The sequence below is a fragment of the Phalacrocorax aristotelis genome, chromosome 20 (assembly GCF_949628215.1).
Source record: "Phalacrocorax aristotelis chromosome 20, bGulAri2.1, whole genome shotgun sequence".
Lineage (NCBI taxonomy): Eukaryota > Metazoa > Chordata > Aves > Suliformes > Phalacrocoracidae > Phalacrocorax > Phalacrocorax aristotelis.
Genome location: NC_134295.1, coordinates 4271966 through 4291300, shown reverse-complemented (window position 1 = coordinate 4291300; position 19335 = coordinate 4271966). Strand labels below are relative to the sequence as shown.

The following is a 19335-nucleotide window of genomic DNA, read 5'->3' as shown; positions in this document are numbered from 1 at the left end:
GCTCGCTGGAGGAGGGAAGAGGAGAGCCCTTCTCCTGGTGCTGCTGTGTCTTTCCAGGTCTCCTCCTGATGCTCTGTGGGAGGCAAATAAAACCTCACTGGCCCTCTCCTCTTGGGCTTGATCCAGAACCCACTGACAGCAGCAGGTCTCCATTATTTCAATGAGGCTTGCTTTTTTTTTTTAAAAGGCTTCTCTGCTACAGCTGTCCTTAAAATGGTCTGTAGAGAGATTGAGAGAATTCTTCTTCCCCTTAGTTTGTGGTGCACTTAAGTAAATGGGATATCAGATTTGGAGGGTGTCCTTTAGGTTTAGTTAAAAAAAAAAAAACAAAACAAAAAAACCAACCCCCCAAAAACCCCCAAACCGAAACCACAACACTCTGACTTGGTGGTTGGCATCCTGAGAAAATAACTTGATAGGTGGAAAACAGCTCCTTACTGATTAGCTCCTTGCACTTGGGCACTGCAGTCCCTGCTTCTCTCCTTCACCTTGCAGGAGTCGCACTTCTGAGAAACTTAGTCCTGCTGAACAACACACTCAGAAAGTGCTGCTGTGCTGGCCGAGCATTTCCTTGATGGGAAATGACTTTATTATTGGAATTCATAAAACTTACAGATCCGCAGAGGTGAAAGTCACTTCATGAGTTGCTTGATTTTCATGGTCCTGTTTCAATTAATGTCCTAACATCCAAGAAAGGTTGACACGTGATTCACTTTTAACTTATTTAAACTGATGATCTGAGAGTCTGATCCAAGGCCTTATAGCTAGAAGGCCTACTTTTCCTATATGTGAGGTCCATGACGGTATGCTAGCAATGCAGAGGGGCCCTCGCTCGCATGTCTGAAGCAACCCTGTATTAACCCGCTTAATTAAAACTGAATGTTTTTAAATGACTTGCAGTCTTGGGATAAGCTTTGATGCATAGGCAAGGTTGAAGACATCAGCTTTAAAGATTGTTATCTAGTTACTTAGGAGTTAATTTTCAAACAGTTTTTAACATTGCTTCATTTTATGTCTTGCAGATATTTTCATGCCTGGCATTACCAAGTCGTATCCTCTTAGTCTGCCCAGTTCATGTATGAATCATGCTGTGTTAGCTCATACCATGTTAGCAGACAGTGACCCCCCCTCATATCCTGGAGGCAAACCTTCTCTTTTGCCTCTTGGAGAAGCATGTCATTTGTATTCCTGATAATGGAAGGAAACGTTCACATTTCGCCATGCGCACTTGCTCTGTTTGTCCTTTCATGCCAGTATTTTGTCTCAGGTGTACATTTACAATGTGTTTTTTCTTCTGAACCCAAAAATCTCTCATGTTAGGTAGCTATAGGCTCTGCACCTCTGGTCTAAAGGTTTAACTGCTCTGAAATGCGGTACCCCCATAAGCTCGTGGTGGTGGGGATTTTAAAGCTGCAAAGGGTTTTGGACTCTCACTTCATTTCAGTGATGATGAAAACAGTTTTGGATGCATTTGGTGACTCAAACTAAAAGTACCTTAATATATTGAAGGGAAATACCAGTATTTCTGTCCAATTTTAGGTTGGACTGAATTGGCTTCTGGACATTCTGATCACTTCATTGACTTAGAGGGGAATCAAGGTGTGTATGTAATACCAGTGGCTGAATTCAGATGCAGTGAGTCTCAGGAAGAGGAGTCTTCTGCTCTTGATTGTGTTGGTTGATGCTTTTTGATGCAAAATGTTGGAAACACTGTGTCTTTACTCCCACTTCAGATGGTTTCCGCTGTAGGAACGTGGGTTTTGTCAAAGTTGTCCAGGGGAAAAAAAACCAAAGTAGCTGTGTAAATGAGCATCGCTTTTGATGTCACAATAGGAAGGTAGTGAAAATTGCAAGAGCTCTTAGACACTATTTTTAGGCATTTTTTCTGCAGTTTTTTTAGCTTTCATTGAAATAAAACAAAGCTATGTTTTTTTCCCAGGAAGATAATACTTCAGCAGTAAGCAAATACACCTCTGAGGCTGTTGTGCAGGAAATGATCTCTCAAACGGAAGCAGTAATGGAAGGGGAGGAAGGACATGCTATGCACTAAGTCATGCCACCAACTAACTGGCGTTTTCAGCTCAAATGTAGCACTTGCCAGCGTTTGTTAGAAGCATTTTAATCAAATTCCACAGTTAAAATAGATACAATTGCCCTACTGCAGCAGACAACTGAATGTGGTACAGCTGATGCCCAGCTCTCCCCTTTGTCCTTCTGAATGTCACTGTCTGTCCAACAAGTGTGATGGTCGGATATCTCCCAGGTCGTTTTTTCATACTTCTGTAACTCCAGTTTTCCACTTCCTAGGATGGGGTGACGTACTGTTCTCCAGCTTAGATGATGGGGCCATGCTGTCAGAGCCTTTTCACACATCACCTGGCGGACCGGTGTTACAGAGCGATAGGGTTCTTACTTGCTTCTGAAGGCCGATAAGTTTGCGGTATCTTGTGTCTGAGGTCCTTCCGCACTGAGCAGAGCTGGGAAATGTTATCCGAACTGCTGCTAAACAAGGCATCACCCAGTCAGTGTAAACGAGACCGGGGTGTCCAAGTTATTTATCAGTTGGCTCAGCCTTTCTGCATGGTGTTTTAAATGAGGTTGGCTCTGATCACGCTGGTCAGCTGAATTCTGTGCAGAAGGAGTTGATCTGAAATGCCTTAAGGATGCTGTCCAGAACACTTCTGATCTAGGGTTGATTGCTCTGAAATACTTATGAAGGATAGGTGACGTCCTGGTAAGCTTTGGTCTGCCACTTCTTCACCTGCTGTGATCCTTCCTGTCTCTGGCCGAGATTTTATCTAATCACGGGAACAGTTAACAACTTCCCTGTTTTCTGTTCAGATGCACCCCCACTTACTCTGTCTTGGACTGTTTCTTACTCATTTACTCCAGGCCAAGCCTGAATAGCTGCTGGACCTTGTTGTCAAACAGCTAGTACAATTGTGCATGTGGATCCGCACATCATCTTCTTGGAAGCATCTCCATTTTTCAGACTTGCCAGCTGATTTTTGGTGCTGTTGCTTTGCAGTTGCTGCTGCGGCAATTGGAGGTTTCAACTTTCTTAGGCTCTTTGTGCTTTTCTTCTTCAGGGTAGATACATGGAGCAGGAAGGGTATTTTCTAGCCCTGCCTTCACAAAAACCTGAATTTTGCAGGCTGGTATTGTAACTGCTAATTTTTGCTATCTTTGAGAAAGGGAAGTGGGAACCCTGAAGAGTATTTTATGGTTTTCTTTTAAATCTCTGTTTAGTTTGTTTTTATCCATCTCAAGTGAGTACTTTCCCAGCTCATGTGAGGTTTATGAATTAATTATGGTGAGGCAGGAGTTTTCTGTCTTCCAGAGGCTGAGCCACGTTTCTCTTCCAAGCCACGATCACATGGACTATCTCCTCTACTTGCAGTTTTACGTGTATTGTTGATGCGTTCTTTAATTTCTCGCCTCTAAACTGAATTAAAAGAAGGAAGTAGGAGAATTAGCCGGTTGTTTGGACCATCAGCAAGCACTCAGCAAACCAGCTAGGGAACCCTTGGGTTCAGAGACAGGCAGCAGGATAAGACACATTTGGCAGTTACCTCAGTCTGCAGCAGCCTTCGTTACTGACAATAACGTGAACAGAGTTCATTGATTTCTATTTGTAGTATGCCTAAGGGAGGAATGCACTCCTTCTTAGTGGTATGTGAGAGAACAGTCCCATGTCTTTCTTTTATTTTTGCCTGATCTGTTTCTCTGTGTATTGCAGGACCTGTCTGGTTCAATAGATGATCTCCCCATGGGTACAGAAGGAGCCCTGAGTCCTGGAGTAAGCACATCAGGGATTTCCAGCAGTCAAGGAGAGCAGAGTAACCCAGCTCAGTCTCCTTTCTCTCCACATACCTCTCCTCACCTGCCAGGCATCAGAGGACCCTCCCCATCCCCAGTTGGATCTCCAGCTAGTGTTGCTCAGTCCCGCTCTGGTCCACTTTCACCTGCTGCAGTACCAGGTAATGCTGTTGGGCGCGTGTTGATCTTTTGGTGGGACTGCCTCGTGCAGCTGGAGAGTGAATTGAAGTGGCCGGCGGGGAGGAATTGGCTGGTGGCAGCATGATGTGGTTATTGAGGTGCTGTGGTCTCCTTTGTTTCCTTTAAAACCTCTGTAACTTTTAAAGGATGCAGTAAGATGGGTGGGATGGCTGGTAAACCAGCAGTGTCATTTTGATGGGTTAATGTGCCTGATCTTTCTCTTGTTTTCCTTCACTGTGGCCAACATACCCTTCTCCTGAAGTTGTTTGTAGTTCTGGTATTTAATACTCTTGCGTCCTGGGTTTTGTGGTGTGCAGTTTTTGTGATTAACCACTCTCCTTTTTGTGGTGTAGGCAATCAGATGCCACCCCGACCACCCAGTGGCCAGTCGGACAGTATCATGCATCCCTCCATGAACCAGTCAAGCATAGCGCAAGATCGAGGTGCGTGACATGAGTTAAAAGGTTTAATCGTATGAATCTGTTTGTAAAGCCAGATTTGTAACTGAAAATTACTGGCCTAATGACAGGGATTACATGTTGAGATAGCATTTAAAGCCGCCCCAGGTTTATAAGCTGCACTGTGCAGTAAATTCAACAGTTGCTGGTCATTTGGCCTCTTCATGTTCCATCCAAGCTAGCAGTTTGGCTCACAAGATGTTTTCTCTGGCTTTTGAAACACTTTTCTGTAAGTGTTGCTTGTCCAAGGTCCATGACCCTAAGCTTCAAAATGAGGGGTGCTTGCAAAAATATTGCATGACTTTTCCCACTAAGAGAATATGGTTAGTGTGGGGGAAAGTGCATGTAAAATTCCAGTGCTCGTGGCTGAAGGTATATAGTTGTCACCCTGAGAAAACAAGCAAGCAAACAAAAAACAACAACAAGCAGCCCCTAGGATTTGCAGAGTCATACTGTCCACTCCTGTGACACCAAGGGGTTTTTTTTTCCTCCCCTTGGTTAAAGCAGGAAATTGGATCTGTTAGCTTAGCAGATAACACTGGCTCCTTAATAGCAGCCACTGTAAAATCTGTCTAGGCTGTTGCTGGAAGGATTTCGTTAGTGTGTCCTGGATGTTGCTGTTACCTAAGAACATGTGTGTCCAGTGGTACCTCTGGATACTTCACACTAATAACTGTCTGCTTCGCTCACTGGGTGACCAGGTTACATGCAGAGGAATCCTCAGATGCCCCAGTACAGCTCACCCCAGCCCGGCTCAGCCTTATCTCCCCGTCAGTCTTCTGGAGGACAGATGCATGCTGGAATGGGGCCATACCAGCAGAACTCCATGGGAAGCTACGGGCCCCAGGGCGGGCAGTACGGACCTCAAGGTGAGGGACAGTCAGCTCCTCGAGGTGGGAACTGAGCTCAGCAAATACGAAAGGCCTCTGTCTATTGCAACATCTTGTCTTTGATAATCTGTTTTTATTTGTCCCCTCGTAATGTGTGCGTAATACAAAACAGTGCGCTGCTTACGAGCTGGAAGGAACTGTGCTTTCTTCATGTTGAGATTGATGAAATGTGTTGGCTTTCAGGGCTAGTTGTACTTCTAAATGTAGGATCCTTCCTCCTCGTTAAAGAGGATGCAGGTTGTGCATTCAGTGTAACCGAGAGGAAGGGCCGGTCCCCTATGGAGAGGAAAAAAAATGAAGTGTTGTGTGTTTTGGAAAGGGTTAAGTGAGATTCTTTACATCCTGTCCCGGACCATTTAGCTCACTCTGCTCAGTTGAGGTTTGGGAGAGTTTCAGGCAGCTTTTGAATCGATGTTGTTACTTGGCTATGTCAAAACACATTTTATGTGGCTTATATCCAAGTACTTTGACTTCTTGTTGAGGTGTTAACACTCCCCCTCATCTCTGTTAGTGATCTTTAAATATTTGCTGATAGTAGATTTTTATGGTGATTCATAAACCAACTAGTTGAATGATGGTTTCTTCCCCTCTTTTTATCTCCTTAGGAGGTTATCCCAGGCAGCCAAACTACAATGCTATGTCCAATGCCAACTACCCCAGTCCAGGAATGGGAGGAAGCATGAACCCCATGGGAGCAGGGAGCCAGATGCACGGGCAGACTGGTGTGCCGCCGTACAGTGGGCTTCCTCCGGGGAGGATGAGCCATGCAACCATGGGGAACAGACCGTATGGACCTAACATGGCGAATATGCCACCTCAGGTGGGGACGGGGATGTGCCCCCCACCAGGTGGCATGAATCGCAAAGCACAAGAAGCGGCTGCTGCCGCCATGCATGCTGCTGCCAACTCCATCCAGAACAGGTAAGGAATGAGACTTCCCTGGTTACTGTTGAAGTCCCTTCCCTACATCAGATCTAGGTTTCAAAGCTGCCGATGGGGTAACCCAAAGTTGGGCTAACACTGAGCAAACACTTCCTTGAAGGTTTGCCCTTCTTGCAGACTTTTTCATCAATCTAAAAGGAAGAGCATAAAGCTTGGACAAGCAGTGTGTTGAAATACATAATTAATGACATACTTAGGGAATTTTTAATAACTATAAATAGGTGAAATCTATTTAATTCTGAGGTCCCTTCAGTTATTTTCGGTTTCTGGTCATCATTGTTACATGAGTGACTTAGAAGACGCCGCGTGTGTGGTAAAGCCCATAAATCTAGCAGACAGCCATCCAGCTGCATCTGTCTGAACCCAGGCATTACTTGTCCAGTGTAATGAACTTCTTCCTTTTAGGGCCTTGATGAGTAGCTGTGGGAAAGGGAGCTGGAATTCAGCACTGAATTTTGCAACTATTTTCTGGTTGTGTTTTGTTTTTTTTTTTTAACTGTACATTTCGGAGTAGGTATATGTGGCCTACCAGAATGCCGTGCAAGCCACGAACTTGCTTATGTAAAGCTGTTAGATATATTTGTTGTCCAACTGGCCGCTGTGCTCTTGATCCTGATTTAAAGCCTGCTTCTGCAATCTACTGTCTGATGTTACCTATGACTGCCAAGAAGTCAAGCTCCCAAATGGCAATAAGGGCTTCAAAGTCCGTCCCTTTGAGAAACAAGTTTGAGCGACAGTTGTGTATGAGGTTTTCTGATACACGTAAATAATGTAGCTTGTATGGGCAACAAAAAGGAAAGAAATATAGAAAAATCACTAAATGTGGCTGGAGCACTACTCTGTTCAGCTGTGCAAATAATGTATTCTCACGTAAATGCACCGGGCTGCAGTATTTGCAGATCTGTTCTTCCCTGTAAAGACAACTTAACAATTGAGTGAACTGAAAGGAAGGTCAGTTTGGGGATGAAGTAGAACAAGATGAAGGGTGAAAATGTTCAGAACTGAAGTCCCTCTTTCAAAACGGCTTGCACCCCCTTTTCTTTTGAGAATGAGGCTTAGGCTCTAGGGTAGCTGTGCATTAAAAGAGCAGCTGATCTTTGGTCTTTTGCTGGGAAAGTGAGCTGGGGAAAGTCACTTTTCCTTTGTAGAAGGTTTCTTTTAGCAAACCTGCTTCCTTAGAAGACAAGATCTTAATGCTTAGTATTCGGAGTAAGCATCTGTTTCTTCCTTGCCTTCTCTAGGCCTCCTGGTTATCCCAACATGAATCAAGGGGGAATGATGGGCACTGGGCCTCCTTATGGACAGGGAATTAACAGTATGGCCGGCATGATAAACCCCCAGGGCCCGCCCTATCCGATGGGTGGGAATATGGCTAACAACTCGGCAGGTAAGCCAGTGCTGACGGCGAGGCATTTCATTGATTTCATTGTACTGGATTGAAAATCAGCATTAAAATTTCTTTTAAATCCCTAGGGATGGCAGCAAGCCCTGAAATGATGGGTCTTGGGGATGTCAAATTAACACCTGCAACTAAAATGAACAATAAGGCAGATGGGACGCCAAAAGCAGAATCCAAGTCAAAGGTAAAATGGTTTGGGTTTTGTTTTTAATGACTCCCATCATCTTCAGCATCCAGGGAAATAAAACCATTGCATGTTAACTTGGATTGAACAGTGATAAACAGTGATATCTAGTAGTGAGTGTGGTTCCTGAGAGAAACCTGATGTGATTAATCCCCCTTACCCTGAACAGACTTCTCATTAGCATGGTTGTCTTGTAGTACGTGATCTGACTGCTACTTGGAACCACGGTTTTAACTCAAGAGTGTGGCGGGTGAGTGGGTTATCCGCTTTTGGGATGCGTTATGTTTTGGAGCGTAATCAAAGAAATGTGTCTCAAAACGTGCGTATGTGTGGTTGAGAGCAGGCTCTGGCTATACTTGCAATAAACCACTAAATACCCACCTATGTTAGTAACAGTATTCTTGAGGAGCCTGAACTCTGCCATCCCCTGCGGAGACCCGCTAGCCCTCAGTAAGGCCTGGAAAGGGACTTTTCTGTCAGAATTCACGTCGTCCCCTGTTTGTGACTCAGGAGTTCAAGCCTCTAGCTAGAATTTCCAACAGATGCCTGGCACACCTTATTTACATGTTCTTGTTCAAATCGTGGGCTAGTCTTGCCTTTATTAACTGGGAGAAGGTGCGTGAACAGATGCCCTTTTTGGGTCAGCTTTATCCAAGTCCCCAGATCCTGTGACTAGCTAATTGGACTGTTGCTTGAGTCAGAAGTGTAAAGGTAAAGACCACATAGTTGAAGTGCTCAGTGTAAGGAGATTCAACATGAATTACGCTTGATGTATCTGGTCTGGCTGTGCTTGAACTGTGCCAGTGGTTCCAAGAGGTTCTTCAGGATTTATCAGGAAAATTCAAACAATTGAGAGTTTTTCTTCTGGGATTCATAAACTGTTGAGAAAGGAAGGGTAGCATTTCCCAGTCCTTCGGGAGTAATCAATTTCACTTGCAAAACACTGTAGTATTAGGAATTATCACCTGCTACAGTGAAACTGCCAACAGAAGTGTAAACAAACCTGAGTTTGTTTCTGGTGCAGGCTTGGAGCTAGTCAGTGATCACCTCGCAGCTGGGTGGTGGTACACTAAAGTGTTACAGTTGTTTCACAAACAAACCTCTTACTAATCCTCTATTAAAGCCAGAAGAGGCAGGCAAACGAGTCCTTCAGGGGGTGTTTTTCTTTGCATTACTGCTACCAGTTTCAAAAGAACCACCAAAAAAGCAGTTTCTGAGCCCATAGTCTCCTCTCTTGCTACTTTGAAGGAAAAGAAATGCTCTGCAAGTTTGATACCTGTACCACTAGCAGTCTGCAGGGAGATTTCAGGAGATACCTCACTTCTGCTCATGTGTTCTGGCATCTGCCTTTCTATTTAAAACAAACAAGGACTTCAGTGCTCTTGGGCTAGGAGATGCCAGAAGCTACAAATAAGGGTTCTTCTGTCCTCCTGGTCTGCGCTGTTCAAGGATTATCTCAAGTGCTAATGAATACACTCAGTCTTGGGTGTAGGGTTCATCTAGAACATGCTCAGATTTGAAGTTCGCTTCTACTTTGGAAGTTCATTTTTAAATAAGCGTTTGGAATGCCAAAACCATTTCTGCCTTTACTCCAAGTGTATGTGATCCAGGTGGTCAAAGACAAAATAACGTGCTCATGCCCTACATCAAAAGACTTGGGGGAAGCAAGGCAAGGTGCAGGACTGCAGGTTTCAACTTTAAATAGACACTCGGACAATTCAGTGAATCAGATGTGTAGGGACTAGTGTGTGATACTCGCTTCATAACTGAAAACTCGTATTCCAAATTCCTGTGATACCTTTCTGTATCAGTCTTCCTGCATCCTGATACGCCAGCAATAGCAAACCGGTACGGGAGCTTACGTCGTATCTGGGTAGCAGGAGATTTCTGCACTTCTGTCAGTGAACAGGCAAGGGAAGGGAGATGGACTTTGGGGGGGACCCCTGGCACACATTTATCAAAGAGGTGCCTCTAATCTTTATTTTTCTTTGAGGTGTGTTTGGTTTTCTTCCTTTGTTGTGTTTAGTGTCAGTTCAACCTGGCACCTACCACTTGGGTAAGGGAAGAGACTAACCAGAGGGCAGTATTCACCCTGGCAGAGTGCAGTAGCCATGGGGAATCTCATTTGCAGTTGAATTAGATGTTTTCTCATATATTTAGCAAATGAGCCCACAAAGGATGTCTTAAAGAGATGGCTCTCTGCAAAGTCTCCCTGAGGTTTGTTTGGTTTCTGTAGCATTCCTGAAACCTTTCACTTCTTAAAAATACATGTTCTGTGAATTCGCTGAGTAGCAGCTGATTTTGTGATACCTTTGTGGAATAATACTTACCTGATGTTGATCTGAGACAAGTGTAGGTCTAATACAAAGCTGTCTTCAACATAACAGCAGAACTTTGAACTCTGCCCTGACTGCTTTTCTGAAACCATCTCGCATGTGAACTGGCTGCTTTTGTGCTGCTCAGTCCTGATATCTCTTTCCTTCTCCTAGAAGTCCAGTTCCTCTACTACAACCAATGAGAAGATCACCAAACTCTATGAGCTGGGTGGTGAGCCCGAGAGGAAGATCTGGGTAGATCGTTACCTGGCCTTTACTGAAGAGAAGGCCATGGGCATGACAAACCTCCCAGCAGTAGGCAGGAAACCCTTGGACCTTTACCGGCTCTACATCTCAGTGAAGGAGATTGGAGGATTGACTCAGGTGAGTGTCCAGCAGCCAGCGCGGTGGCTGGGTGTCTGTATTCAGAGCTGCCCACTGCCTGGCAGTCACAAGTCAACAGGCAGCACGATTCAGAGCTAGATTTGTAGCTAGATGTAAGCCATGACTTTCCATTTAGCTGTGTTTCTTTTCTTCTTATTTTTTTAAATAGTGCTTATAAAACCCAGCATCCTTTAAGGGCCAAAAGTCTGCTCTCCCATTGTCTGGTTGAGAACAGTCTGTGGTGCGATGCAGTTCAAGTGCTTTTTTTCCCCTGCTTTGTCCAGTGCAAAGATTGGTGACACTGTCTTTGTCTTTGCATCTGGCTGTTAGCTGACCTCATGGCTAATTTGATTTGCAGTCTGTCCCTGTTTGAAAAGTTTTCTCTAGGCGAAGAAGAGAGTTTACTAGTTTTTTTTGTTTTGAACACAACTGTATCTGCTCTGCTAAGCCCTTATTGCGTCCTTTGTTTTAGCTGGGAAGTGTTGATTTCTTCCCAGAAAACTTCTTGGAGGAGAAGGAGCTGGGATTTTGAGTTTAGAGCCTCTTGTTTGGTTGTGCAGGTCAACAAAAACAAGAAATGGCGCGAGTTAGCCACAAATCTCAATGTGGGCACGTCCAGCAGTGCGGCTAGCTCTTTGAAGAAGCAGTACATCCAGTGTCTCTATGCCTTTGAGTGCAAGATTGAGCGAGGTGAAGACCCCCCTCCAGATATCTTTTCAGCTGCCGATTCAAAGAAATCTCAGGCTAAGATACAGCCTCCATCTCCAGGTAAGTTTAGACGCTGCTTTAAGGCGTGCAATGAATGTTTGAACCAGAGGATCCCTGGCTCTGTAGCTCCGACTCCACGTGCTGTGGGCCAGACCAATTCCAAACTTCACAAAACCCTTGTGACTGTTTCTAATTTCTCTGGTTGCGTAGTTGAAATATTTTTGTAATGTGGGAGTGAATGATACTGGGAATAAGTCAGTACTTGTGGGATAGTTCAGTTTTTGTGTGTCCCACCTCTGTATTAAGCTTAAGAAAAGGGAGAACATGAAAATATATGCATACATATGTACACGCACCTCTGTGCCTACCAGTACATTGCTGCCTGATGAAAATCTGGTGGAGAGAGAAGTCTGGAGTTACCCCTTCAAGGTGATCTCTGCATATTCTAACAGCAGCCCTTGTTAGTGCTCAGCTTTGGGAACTTGCTAGAAAATTTGTGCTTGTTTTGACTATGCAGGTGCTACCTTCTGGGAGTAAATGCTTGATGTGGGTGTGCACTCATCTTCCTCATGAATTACTTCTTTCTGTCTTCAGCAGAAGGCAGCGAGGCCTTTCTGAGGCTTTGTGCCCAGAGAGCTTCATTAAACCTGTTAAAACGTTGGATGCTCTCGAATTCAAGCTCTTTAAAATTAACTTCTGCTGTTGTTTCAAATTTGATGGGGTGTTCCAGTTTCTGAGTATTTAAGCATAGTGTTCAATTCAGGGAAGAAAAAGCAAAAAAGGAGAAAAAGTCCAGGCTAGCAGTGCATGCTGTACTCTTCAGTCTTCGGAAACGGTTTCTCTCGTTTGCCTTGAGTGCATTGCTTGAATTGCTGCTGAGCTTGCCCACCCTTTAGGCTTCAGTCTTCCAGTTTTCCTTAAGTAAAACCTTCAGATGCTTTTTCTGGTTAGGAGCCTGTTCATGTAGGTGAAATGAAAACTTTGTCTGCTTTGAAGTTCCTGTAGTGTTTGCAAAAAATGCCTTTTTGGGTCTGAAACCTGGCATAATGTCTAGCTCCTGAGGAGTGGAATAATGAACCCTTTTTTTTGATTGTATTGCAGTTGTGTTTCAGCCCTGCTAAGCCCTTGATTGACTGTGCTTGTCCGAATATTCTGTTGGCAACTACATTTATCTATCCTCTCAGAGTGGTGTTTTGTTTCATGGTGTGATTTTTTTTTTTTTGGTGGTTGTTTTTGTTGTTTGTTTTTTTTTTTTAAACATTATTATTTTTTAAAAATAACTAAGTCATGCCTGTTTACTAGTCAGGAAACCTGTCCCAGTGCAGCTTCAACCTTGGTGTATTCTGCAAGATAAAGCAACTTTTGTGTCATTAGACTAAACTTCTGTCTAAAGTGATGGCTGAGTTCTGCTCAAGCTAGACCACAACCCACCCCCACTTTTCTTTCCAAAACCTATCTCTTGCTAACCCCCACTCCCCCCCCACCCCGAGATAGCAGGCACTGGAACAAAGATGTTAAGAGCATTTGGAGTTTATTTGGAGAGGGCTGAGACTTTTAGGAAGCCACTTAAAACTTCTTGTAGCAGCGGGCGCCTGTCAGAATGGATTAGATGGTGCTTCAATTTTTATTTTGTTTTAGCTGATATGACAGTATGTGAAGGTCGTGAGTCTTCCTTCAGGGCTGTTCTACAGGTGATCTCTTGCTCCAGCCCATCAGCAGTGGGGATTTGCAGGGCTGCTATCCCAAACTCTGTATGTGTGTGCAGCTCTGGTTTAGTCCACAGGTTTGATTCCTGCTGTGAGAGGACTGTGCTGTATTCCCTATTTAAATTGTTCTCTCCACTTGCCTTACTCCAGACTCCTGCAACTAGGAATATGCAGAGGCAGCACTGAAGCATGGTTGATTGCTCTGATCCTTTAAGCTGTATCACTCAGCATGTTCATGTTCCTCTCTTACTCTCCTCTTGCTCCCCTGGATCAGCAAGAACTGGGGGTCTGGGACACAACACAAATTGCTTTCTCAGCCTCAGCTCCAGACTGAAGAGCCGTAGAGGAGCATTGGGTCCCAGTAGGCACTACTGTTCCCAGGGGTTGCTGAGACCCCGCTGAAGCAGCGTCCTCCAGACTTGCACACACAGAGGCCTGTGTCCCAACAAATCACCCTTACTGGGGAAGAACTTCCCTGTTTGAAAGCCGAGCGGTGGACAGTGGGGCGTTTTGAAGTCCCATCATTTGGATGAAGGGCTCTGTCTTCCCACATAGACACACGTGCTTGGCTGTCCTTGCAGACTTTATAACCTGTTGGCATTGGCATACACTTCATTTCGGCCTGTTCTGTCAAATGAACTTCTTTCTGCATAACTTTGTGAATGGTGAGGATCACACTGCATGATTCTCCATTAACCGCTTTTTGAGGCTGCAGAGCATCTAAAGGCCTTGCAGGACAATCGTCTAGGTAGAGCTCTTGGTGCTGGAGCTGTTTTTCATGTACTGTGCGTTCATAACCTTCAAAAAACAAAAGCGTTTGCAGAAAGGACTGGGCTGGAGTGGACTGGGTGTTGCCTCGTGGGCACTTGGCGCTAGTTTCCTGCAACCCTTCTTGGGTTCCTGCTTGCGAACTGCAGTGTGTCCCTGGGGAGGCGTAATCAGTGTGCCGTTGGGTTTTAATTCCCAGAGCATGGAGCTGGCCCGGCTCCAACTGTGTGTAAATTTGTGAGTGGGAGGGACGGCAGGGGGTGGGGACAAACACCAAATGGCAGCGACGCAGGGAATGTCTCGAGGCCTCTTCCTGCCAATGCCAGCATTACAAACAGAGACGAGCGGCGAATTCCTGGGGGAAGTGAGTGGAGCTGAACTGCTGCTGACGAGGGAAGGAGAATGGCGGGGAGGGCCCATGAATGAAACTCCCTGCTGAGCTTGCCTCTGCCCTTCCTTCTCTCAAGACCTCCCCGGGCTGGGAGGGAGTTGTGGAGAAGAGGACAGGGTGCCAGGAAGGTGGGGTGTAAACAAACATGCCCTGGATGTGACCTCGGAGGATTTTAATGAATAGCTGAAATGACTCATCAACCAGCAGGGCTGAAGCTGAGGGATATCGGGTGCTGGGGATGGTAACTAATGGAAACATTAATTAAGAGTTCAGCTCTTGCCAGCTGCGAGGAGCATATGAACCTGAGAGCTGACACTGTCACAGCGATCCAGGGGCAGAGGAGAGCTCCTAGAGCTGACGGCACAGCTGGATTACACATGATGGCCTGGGATTTTTGATGAAAGCTTACTGTAGCGTAAAGCAACCGGTACAGAGCCAGGGAACTTGCTGGACGGGTTTTGTTGTTCAGTGAAAGATCCGGCATCTCCGGCATTCCCTGTTCCAGGAATTCTTGGGAGTGGTGCTTGAATTAACCTGCATGAATTAACCCCTCTCGAAGGGCAGAGCAGACAGGGGAGCCTAGTTCAGAGGTACTTGGTGACTTCAGCTGATGTCCTGGAATTTCCATCACTAGAAAGATCATGAGACTTCCAGGAGGGGGCTCAAACCCACCTTCTTTCTGGGTAGAAAGAGAATAAGAAGGTGATGGGTCAATGGCTGTCACTTGGCAAGAAGCACCATATTCTGTGCTGCTTGATGCACCGTAGAGCATCAGCCTTTGAAGCTAGATAGCCTGGGCAACACGACAGAGTGCCACAGTGGTGGCACAGTATGTAAAAGGGAATGTGATTAAGAACGAAGGCATCATGAAAATGAACACGTCCTCTCAGCTTTACGTTACAGTACATGGTTCTTCTGGGAAGTATGTCCTTGCAGTGTTGAGCTCCTTGTACTGTTAAAACCATGTTTCATCACTCTCTTTCTTGAAGAACTCTATGCTCTCTGTTCTTGAGGCTGATTTTCTGGGGGTTTCTGGGTTGCATCTGTAGGGTGCAAAGCTGCTCACACCACGTTTCTGTTCTTGCAGCAGGTTCAGGCTCAATGCAGGGTCCTCAGACACCTCAGTCCACCAGCAGCTCCATGGCAGAAGGAGGAGACCTGAAGCCACCAACTCCAGCATCTACACCACACAGTCAGATGCCCCCTTTGCCAGGCATCAGGTGTGAAACTGTCGTACCCTCTTCCACTACTCTGGATGCAGTGTGACTGGGAGGTTGCTTCTGGGTCACTACCACAGGTGGCTCTTTTGGTGTGGGTCTCCATGGCTTTGCTCCTTTGTTAATGGCTCTCAGCAATGTTGTTGACTCTGCCTCTGTGTGTGAATAATCATTACTCTTGGGATCGGGGTTGAGGACAGTATTGCAGAAGGGCGGTTCTTCATGCCTCTGCTGGAGAAGCATGACCGTGGTCCTTCTAGGAGGTAGCAACACCTCAGAGGGAACATGCGGGGAAAAGTTTCCTGAGGAGCTTCGTGGACCTCTATAATCCTGTGTTTGTGGGGTTTTTTTTTTGAATCAGGAGTAACTCAGTGGGCCTTCAGGATGCCTTTGCAGACGGTAGTGATCCTACGTTCCAGAAGCGGAACTCCATGACTCCAAATCCAGGGTACCAGCCCAGCATGAATACCTCTGACATGATGGGTCGCATGTCTTACGAGCCAAATAAAGATCCTTACAGCAGTATGAGGAAAGGTGAGGAAGTCCTTGTGTGCTCTTCTCGCTTTCCTCCTCGAGTGCTAATCCCTGTGTCTGGCTGTACAGACTTTCTGCTTGCCCTTCTTCCCCAGAAGATGGGACGTGTTTTCTAAGGCAGACGCGTTTATTGATCCTTCTTTCAATATTCCAGCTCCCGGAAGTGATCCCTTCATGTCCTCAGGGCAGGGCCCCAACAGTGGTATGGGTGACCCTTACAATCGTGCTGCAGGTCCAGGGATGGGTAACATGGCCATGGGACAGCGGCAACACTATTCCTATGGAGGTCCTTACGACAGAGTGAGGTGAGTACCTGAACCTAGTGAGATCCTGATTTGCTTGGCTCATGTACAGCGATTACTTTCTCTTCTCTATTGTGACTTTCCTGATCACCTTTTCCCATTTGAGGAGCAAGGATGAATTTAAGTTGACATGTGGGGTTTTTGTGTTTGCTTCCGTGTAGGACGGAGCCCGGCATGGGACCTGAGGGCACCTTAGCAACCGGAACTCCGCAGCCAAACATCATGCCTTCCACCCCTGAATCGGGGATGTACTCTCCCAGCCGCTACCCGCAGCAGCAGCAGCAGCAGCAAAGGTCTGTGTGGGGTGTTGCCACAAACAGCTCTTCCCAGTGAGAGAGCTCTGGGGCTGTGAAAGCGAAGCGTGCATCTGATCAGACGAGTAACGCATCTGTTTCTTCTCCAGACATGATTCCTATGGCAATCAATTCTCCACTCAAGGCACATCCTCGGGCAGCCCCTTTCCTAGCCAGCAAACTACCATGTATCAACAGCAACAGCAGGTAGGTTACCAGAAAGCTGATCTGTGCAACTGAGAGACAGTAGAGTTTTATCTGTGAAACTTGTGAAAAGGGGAGGATGAAAACTCTTTGGGCTGTGTTTGCTTTATGAATGGGTAGAATTAAGAACCTTCTATAGGAGGCTTCACCCCCCACCAGTTTCCAAATAGTTTAAGTAAGTTTTTAATTAGCGTTTTCAGTGTTGTGTTAGGAAAACTGTGTTAGGAGGCTGTGTAGTTTGCAGATCTGTGCGCTCCGGTCGGGCAGCAGGAGATGAGGAAGCCTTATTGGGCTTCTCTGCTCCTCCGGAACTTCATGAATCCCATCATGTTACTGTCCAAGTGATCAGACAAGTTTGTTTGGAGGAAGTCCTTGATCGTTCTGGGGAGCTGTTTCAGGTGGATCATTCTGCGCAACCCAGGGCTTTTTTTTTTTTGTCTTTGCCTTACTGAACCTGCAGACAAAGGCTTCAGACCTGCCTCCACTCCTCCACTGCCTCCTACTCATTGTTCTCAAAAACATCAGGTTTGTTTCAGGACAGAGTTTGAATGAACATGTATTTCTTTCCATAATCCTTATATATGACTTGCTCTTTGTATCAGTGCCAAGGCCCATAATGTTTTCCTGATAATTTTGAGTCCTCTGGTTTAGGAGAGTATAGAGAGGGCACTCGCTGAGCTGCGCTAAGAATAACTCCAACTGCTCTGCAGTTTGGCTCTGCAACCAGAGCCACGGGGCTCTGAGCCAAGAGTTCGAGTTACTCTGGTACTTGTCATCTTTGAAGCCCTAGAGCTCCATCTGAAGCCAGTCATGACCATGGAGCTTCTGAGTAGACTGTACAGCAGCTAGAGCATAGGCCCTTGGAGGCAAGAGAGATCTTGGATTTTAATTTTGTCTCGGCAATTGACTGTTTTCTCCATTTGCGTTTAAAAGAAGTAGGGGGAGAATAGTTCTTGCCCCTTTCAGTGACGTGTTTTGAAATCTACAGGAAAGGAAGAAGCAGGAAGTACGAGAGTTTTTTAATGTGTCTCGTTTGATGCTTCAGCAGAAACCTCTGTTTTCTGGGAAATACAAGAGAAATAGGGTCCGGTAAAATTCCTGGATGTGAGAGGAAACAAGTACCTGTGCACAGCTTGCTTTGTGGTGATCGTATAGCAGAGCTGAGCCTTTTCTACACGAAAGGCTTTTCCGTGGGCAGCTTTCTGCCCCCAAGGCATCCTTGTAGGTTCCACAGGGAAACTACCCAGCCAGCCGTGAGGAATTGGTCTTGGCTTATGAAATTGAAGGCTTGATCCAACTTCACATTGGATACAGCTAACAACGAGACAAGTCCTAGCTAATCGCAACCTAACAAAGAGACAACGAGCCCTCTTACAGGGCACGCTGTGGGGCATGTCCCCTGACTCTGAGCAGCTCTGCCTGCTGAGGTTAGGGTTGCTTGTTCCTAAGTAGATAATCTCATATTGTCGATGCTTTTCTTTTCCCTGTAGAATTACAAGCGACCGATGGACGGCAGCTACGGCCCGCCTGCTAAGCGACATGAAGGGGAGATGTACAACGTACCATACAGCGCAGGGCAGGGGCAGACGCAGCAGCAGCTGCCTCCAGCACAGACCCAGCAACCGAGCCAGCAGCAAACAGCACAGCCGTCTCCACAGCAGGACTTGTATAACCAGTATGGGAGTACATACCCTGCTGCTGACCGCCGATCTGCCGGAGGGCCACAGAACCAGTTCCCATTCCAATTTGGCAGAGACAGGGTCTCGGCTCCCCCAGGCTCCAATGCTCAGCAAAACATGCCTCCTCAGATGATGGGTGGTCCCATACAGTCTGCTCCGGAGGGCCCGCAGCAAGGCGCCATGTGGCAAGGGCGCAACGAAATAGGGTACAGCTATCCAAATCGGCAGAGCACTGGCTCTGCGCCCCAGGGGCCTGCTTATCACGGAGTGACTCGAACAGATGAAATTCTGCATTCAGACCAGAGGGTCAACCATGAGGGACCATGGCCTTCCCACGGGAACCGGCAACCTCCTTATGGTCCCTCTGCCCCCGTGCCCGCAATGACTAGGCCCCCCCAGTCTAACTACCAGACCCCCCCTAGCATGCAGAATCACATTCCTCAGGTATCCAGCCCAGCACCTCTGCCCAGACCTCTGGAGAATCGCACTTCTCCTAGTAAATCTCCATTCCTGCACTCGGGGATGAAAATGCAGAAGGCAGGACCGCCAGTCCCTGCCTCGCATATAACACCAGCAGCTGTACAGCCTCCCATGATCCGACGAGACATCACCTTCCCTCCGGGATCAGTAGAAGCTACGCAACCTGTGTTGAAGCAGAGGAGACGGCTGACAGCAAAAGATATTGGTAAGAGAAAACTCCTGCTCTTCTGCTTGTGCCTGTCGAGGGGATGGGTGCTGCTGTTCCCCTTTGGTACAGTACTGCCGAGTGGAAGGGCTCTGCTGGCTCTGAAACAACTGTGTTTTTGCAGGTTAGTTGTGTGTTCAGACATCATTTTGGTATTGTCTGTGGCGAGATTGCTGGTACATACAGTCTGTACATCATCTTAAACAGGCTCTGCTCTTCATGGGTCCAAAAAGCAGTATCAAGTATCTCCTTTTTGTTTTTAAACTGCAGGAGCTGG

The 19335-nt window shown here is 46.3% G+C and overlaps 1 protein-coding gene across 6 annotated transcripts in view; it reads left to right on the top strand.

Moving 5' to 3' along the window:
* The window catches only part of ARID1A (AT-rich interaction domain 1A), a 62873-nt gene that overhangs the window by 39597 nt on the left and 3941 nt on the right, over positions 1 to 19335 (top strand). For 5 of the 6 annotated variants that reach the window (XM_075114917.1, XM_075114919.1, XM_075114918.1 and 2 more), the window contains 14 exons: positions 3740 to 3980; positions 4353 to 4442; positions 5159 to 5326; positions 5953 to 6268; positions 7531 to 7676; positions 7763 to 7872; positions 10362 to 10571; positions 11132 to 11339; positions 15232 to 15364; positions 15723 to 15895; positions 16050 to 16200; positions 16359 to 16490; positions 16601 to 16697; positions 18185 to 19058. In XM_075114917.1, coding sequence (XP_074971018.1) covers positions 3740 to 3980; positions 4353 to 4442; positions 5159 to 5326; positions 5953 to 6268; positions 7531 to 7676; positions 7763 to 7872; positions 10362 to 10571; positions 11132 to 11339; positions 15232 to 15364; positions 15723 to 15895; positions 16050 to 16200; positions 16359 to 16490; positions 16601 to 16697; positions 18185 to 19058 — 3049 coding nt within the window. The remainder of the gene's footprint in view (positions 1 to 3739; positions 3981 to 4352; positions 4443 to 5158; positions 5327 to 5952; positions 6269 to 7530; positions 7677 to 7762; positions 7873 to 10361; positions 10572 to 11131; positions 11340 to 15231; positions 15365 to 15722; positions 15896 to 16049; positions 16201 to 16358; positions 16491 to 16600; positions 16698 to 18184; positions 19059 to 19335) is intronic. The other variant, XM_075114915.1, reaches the window with a different exon arrangement.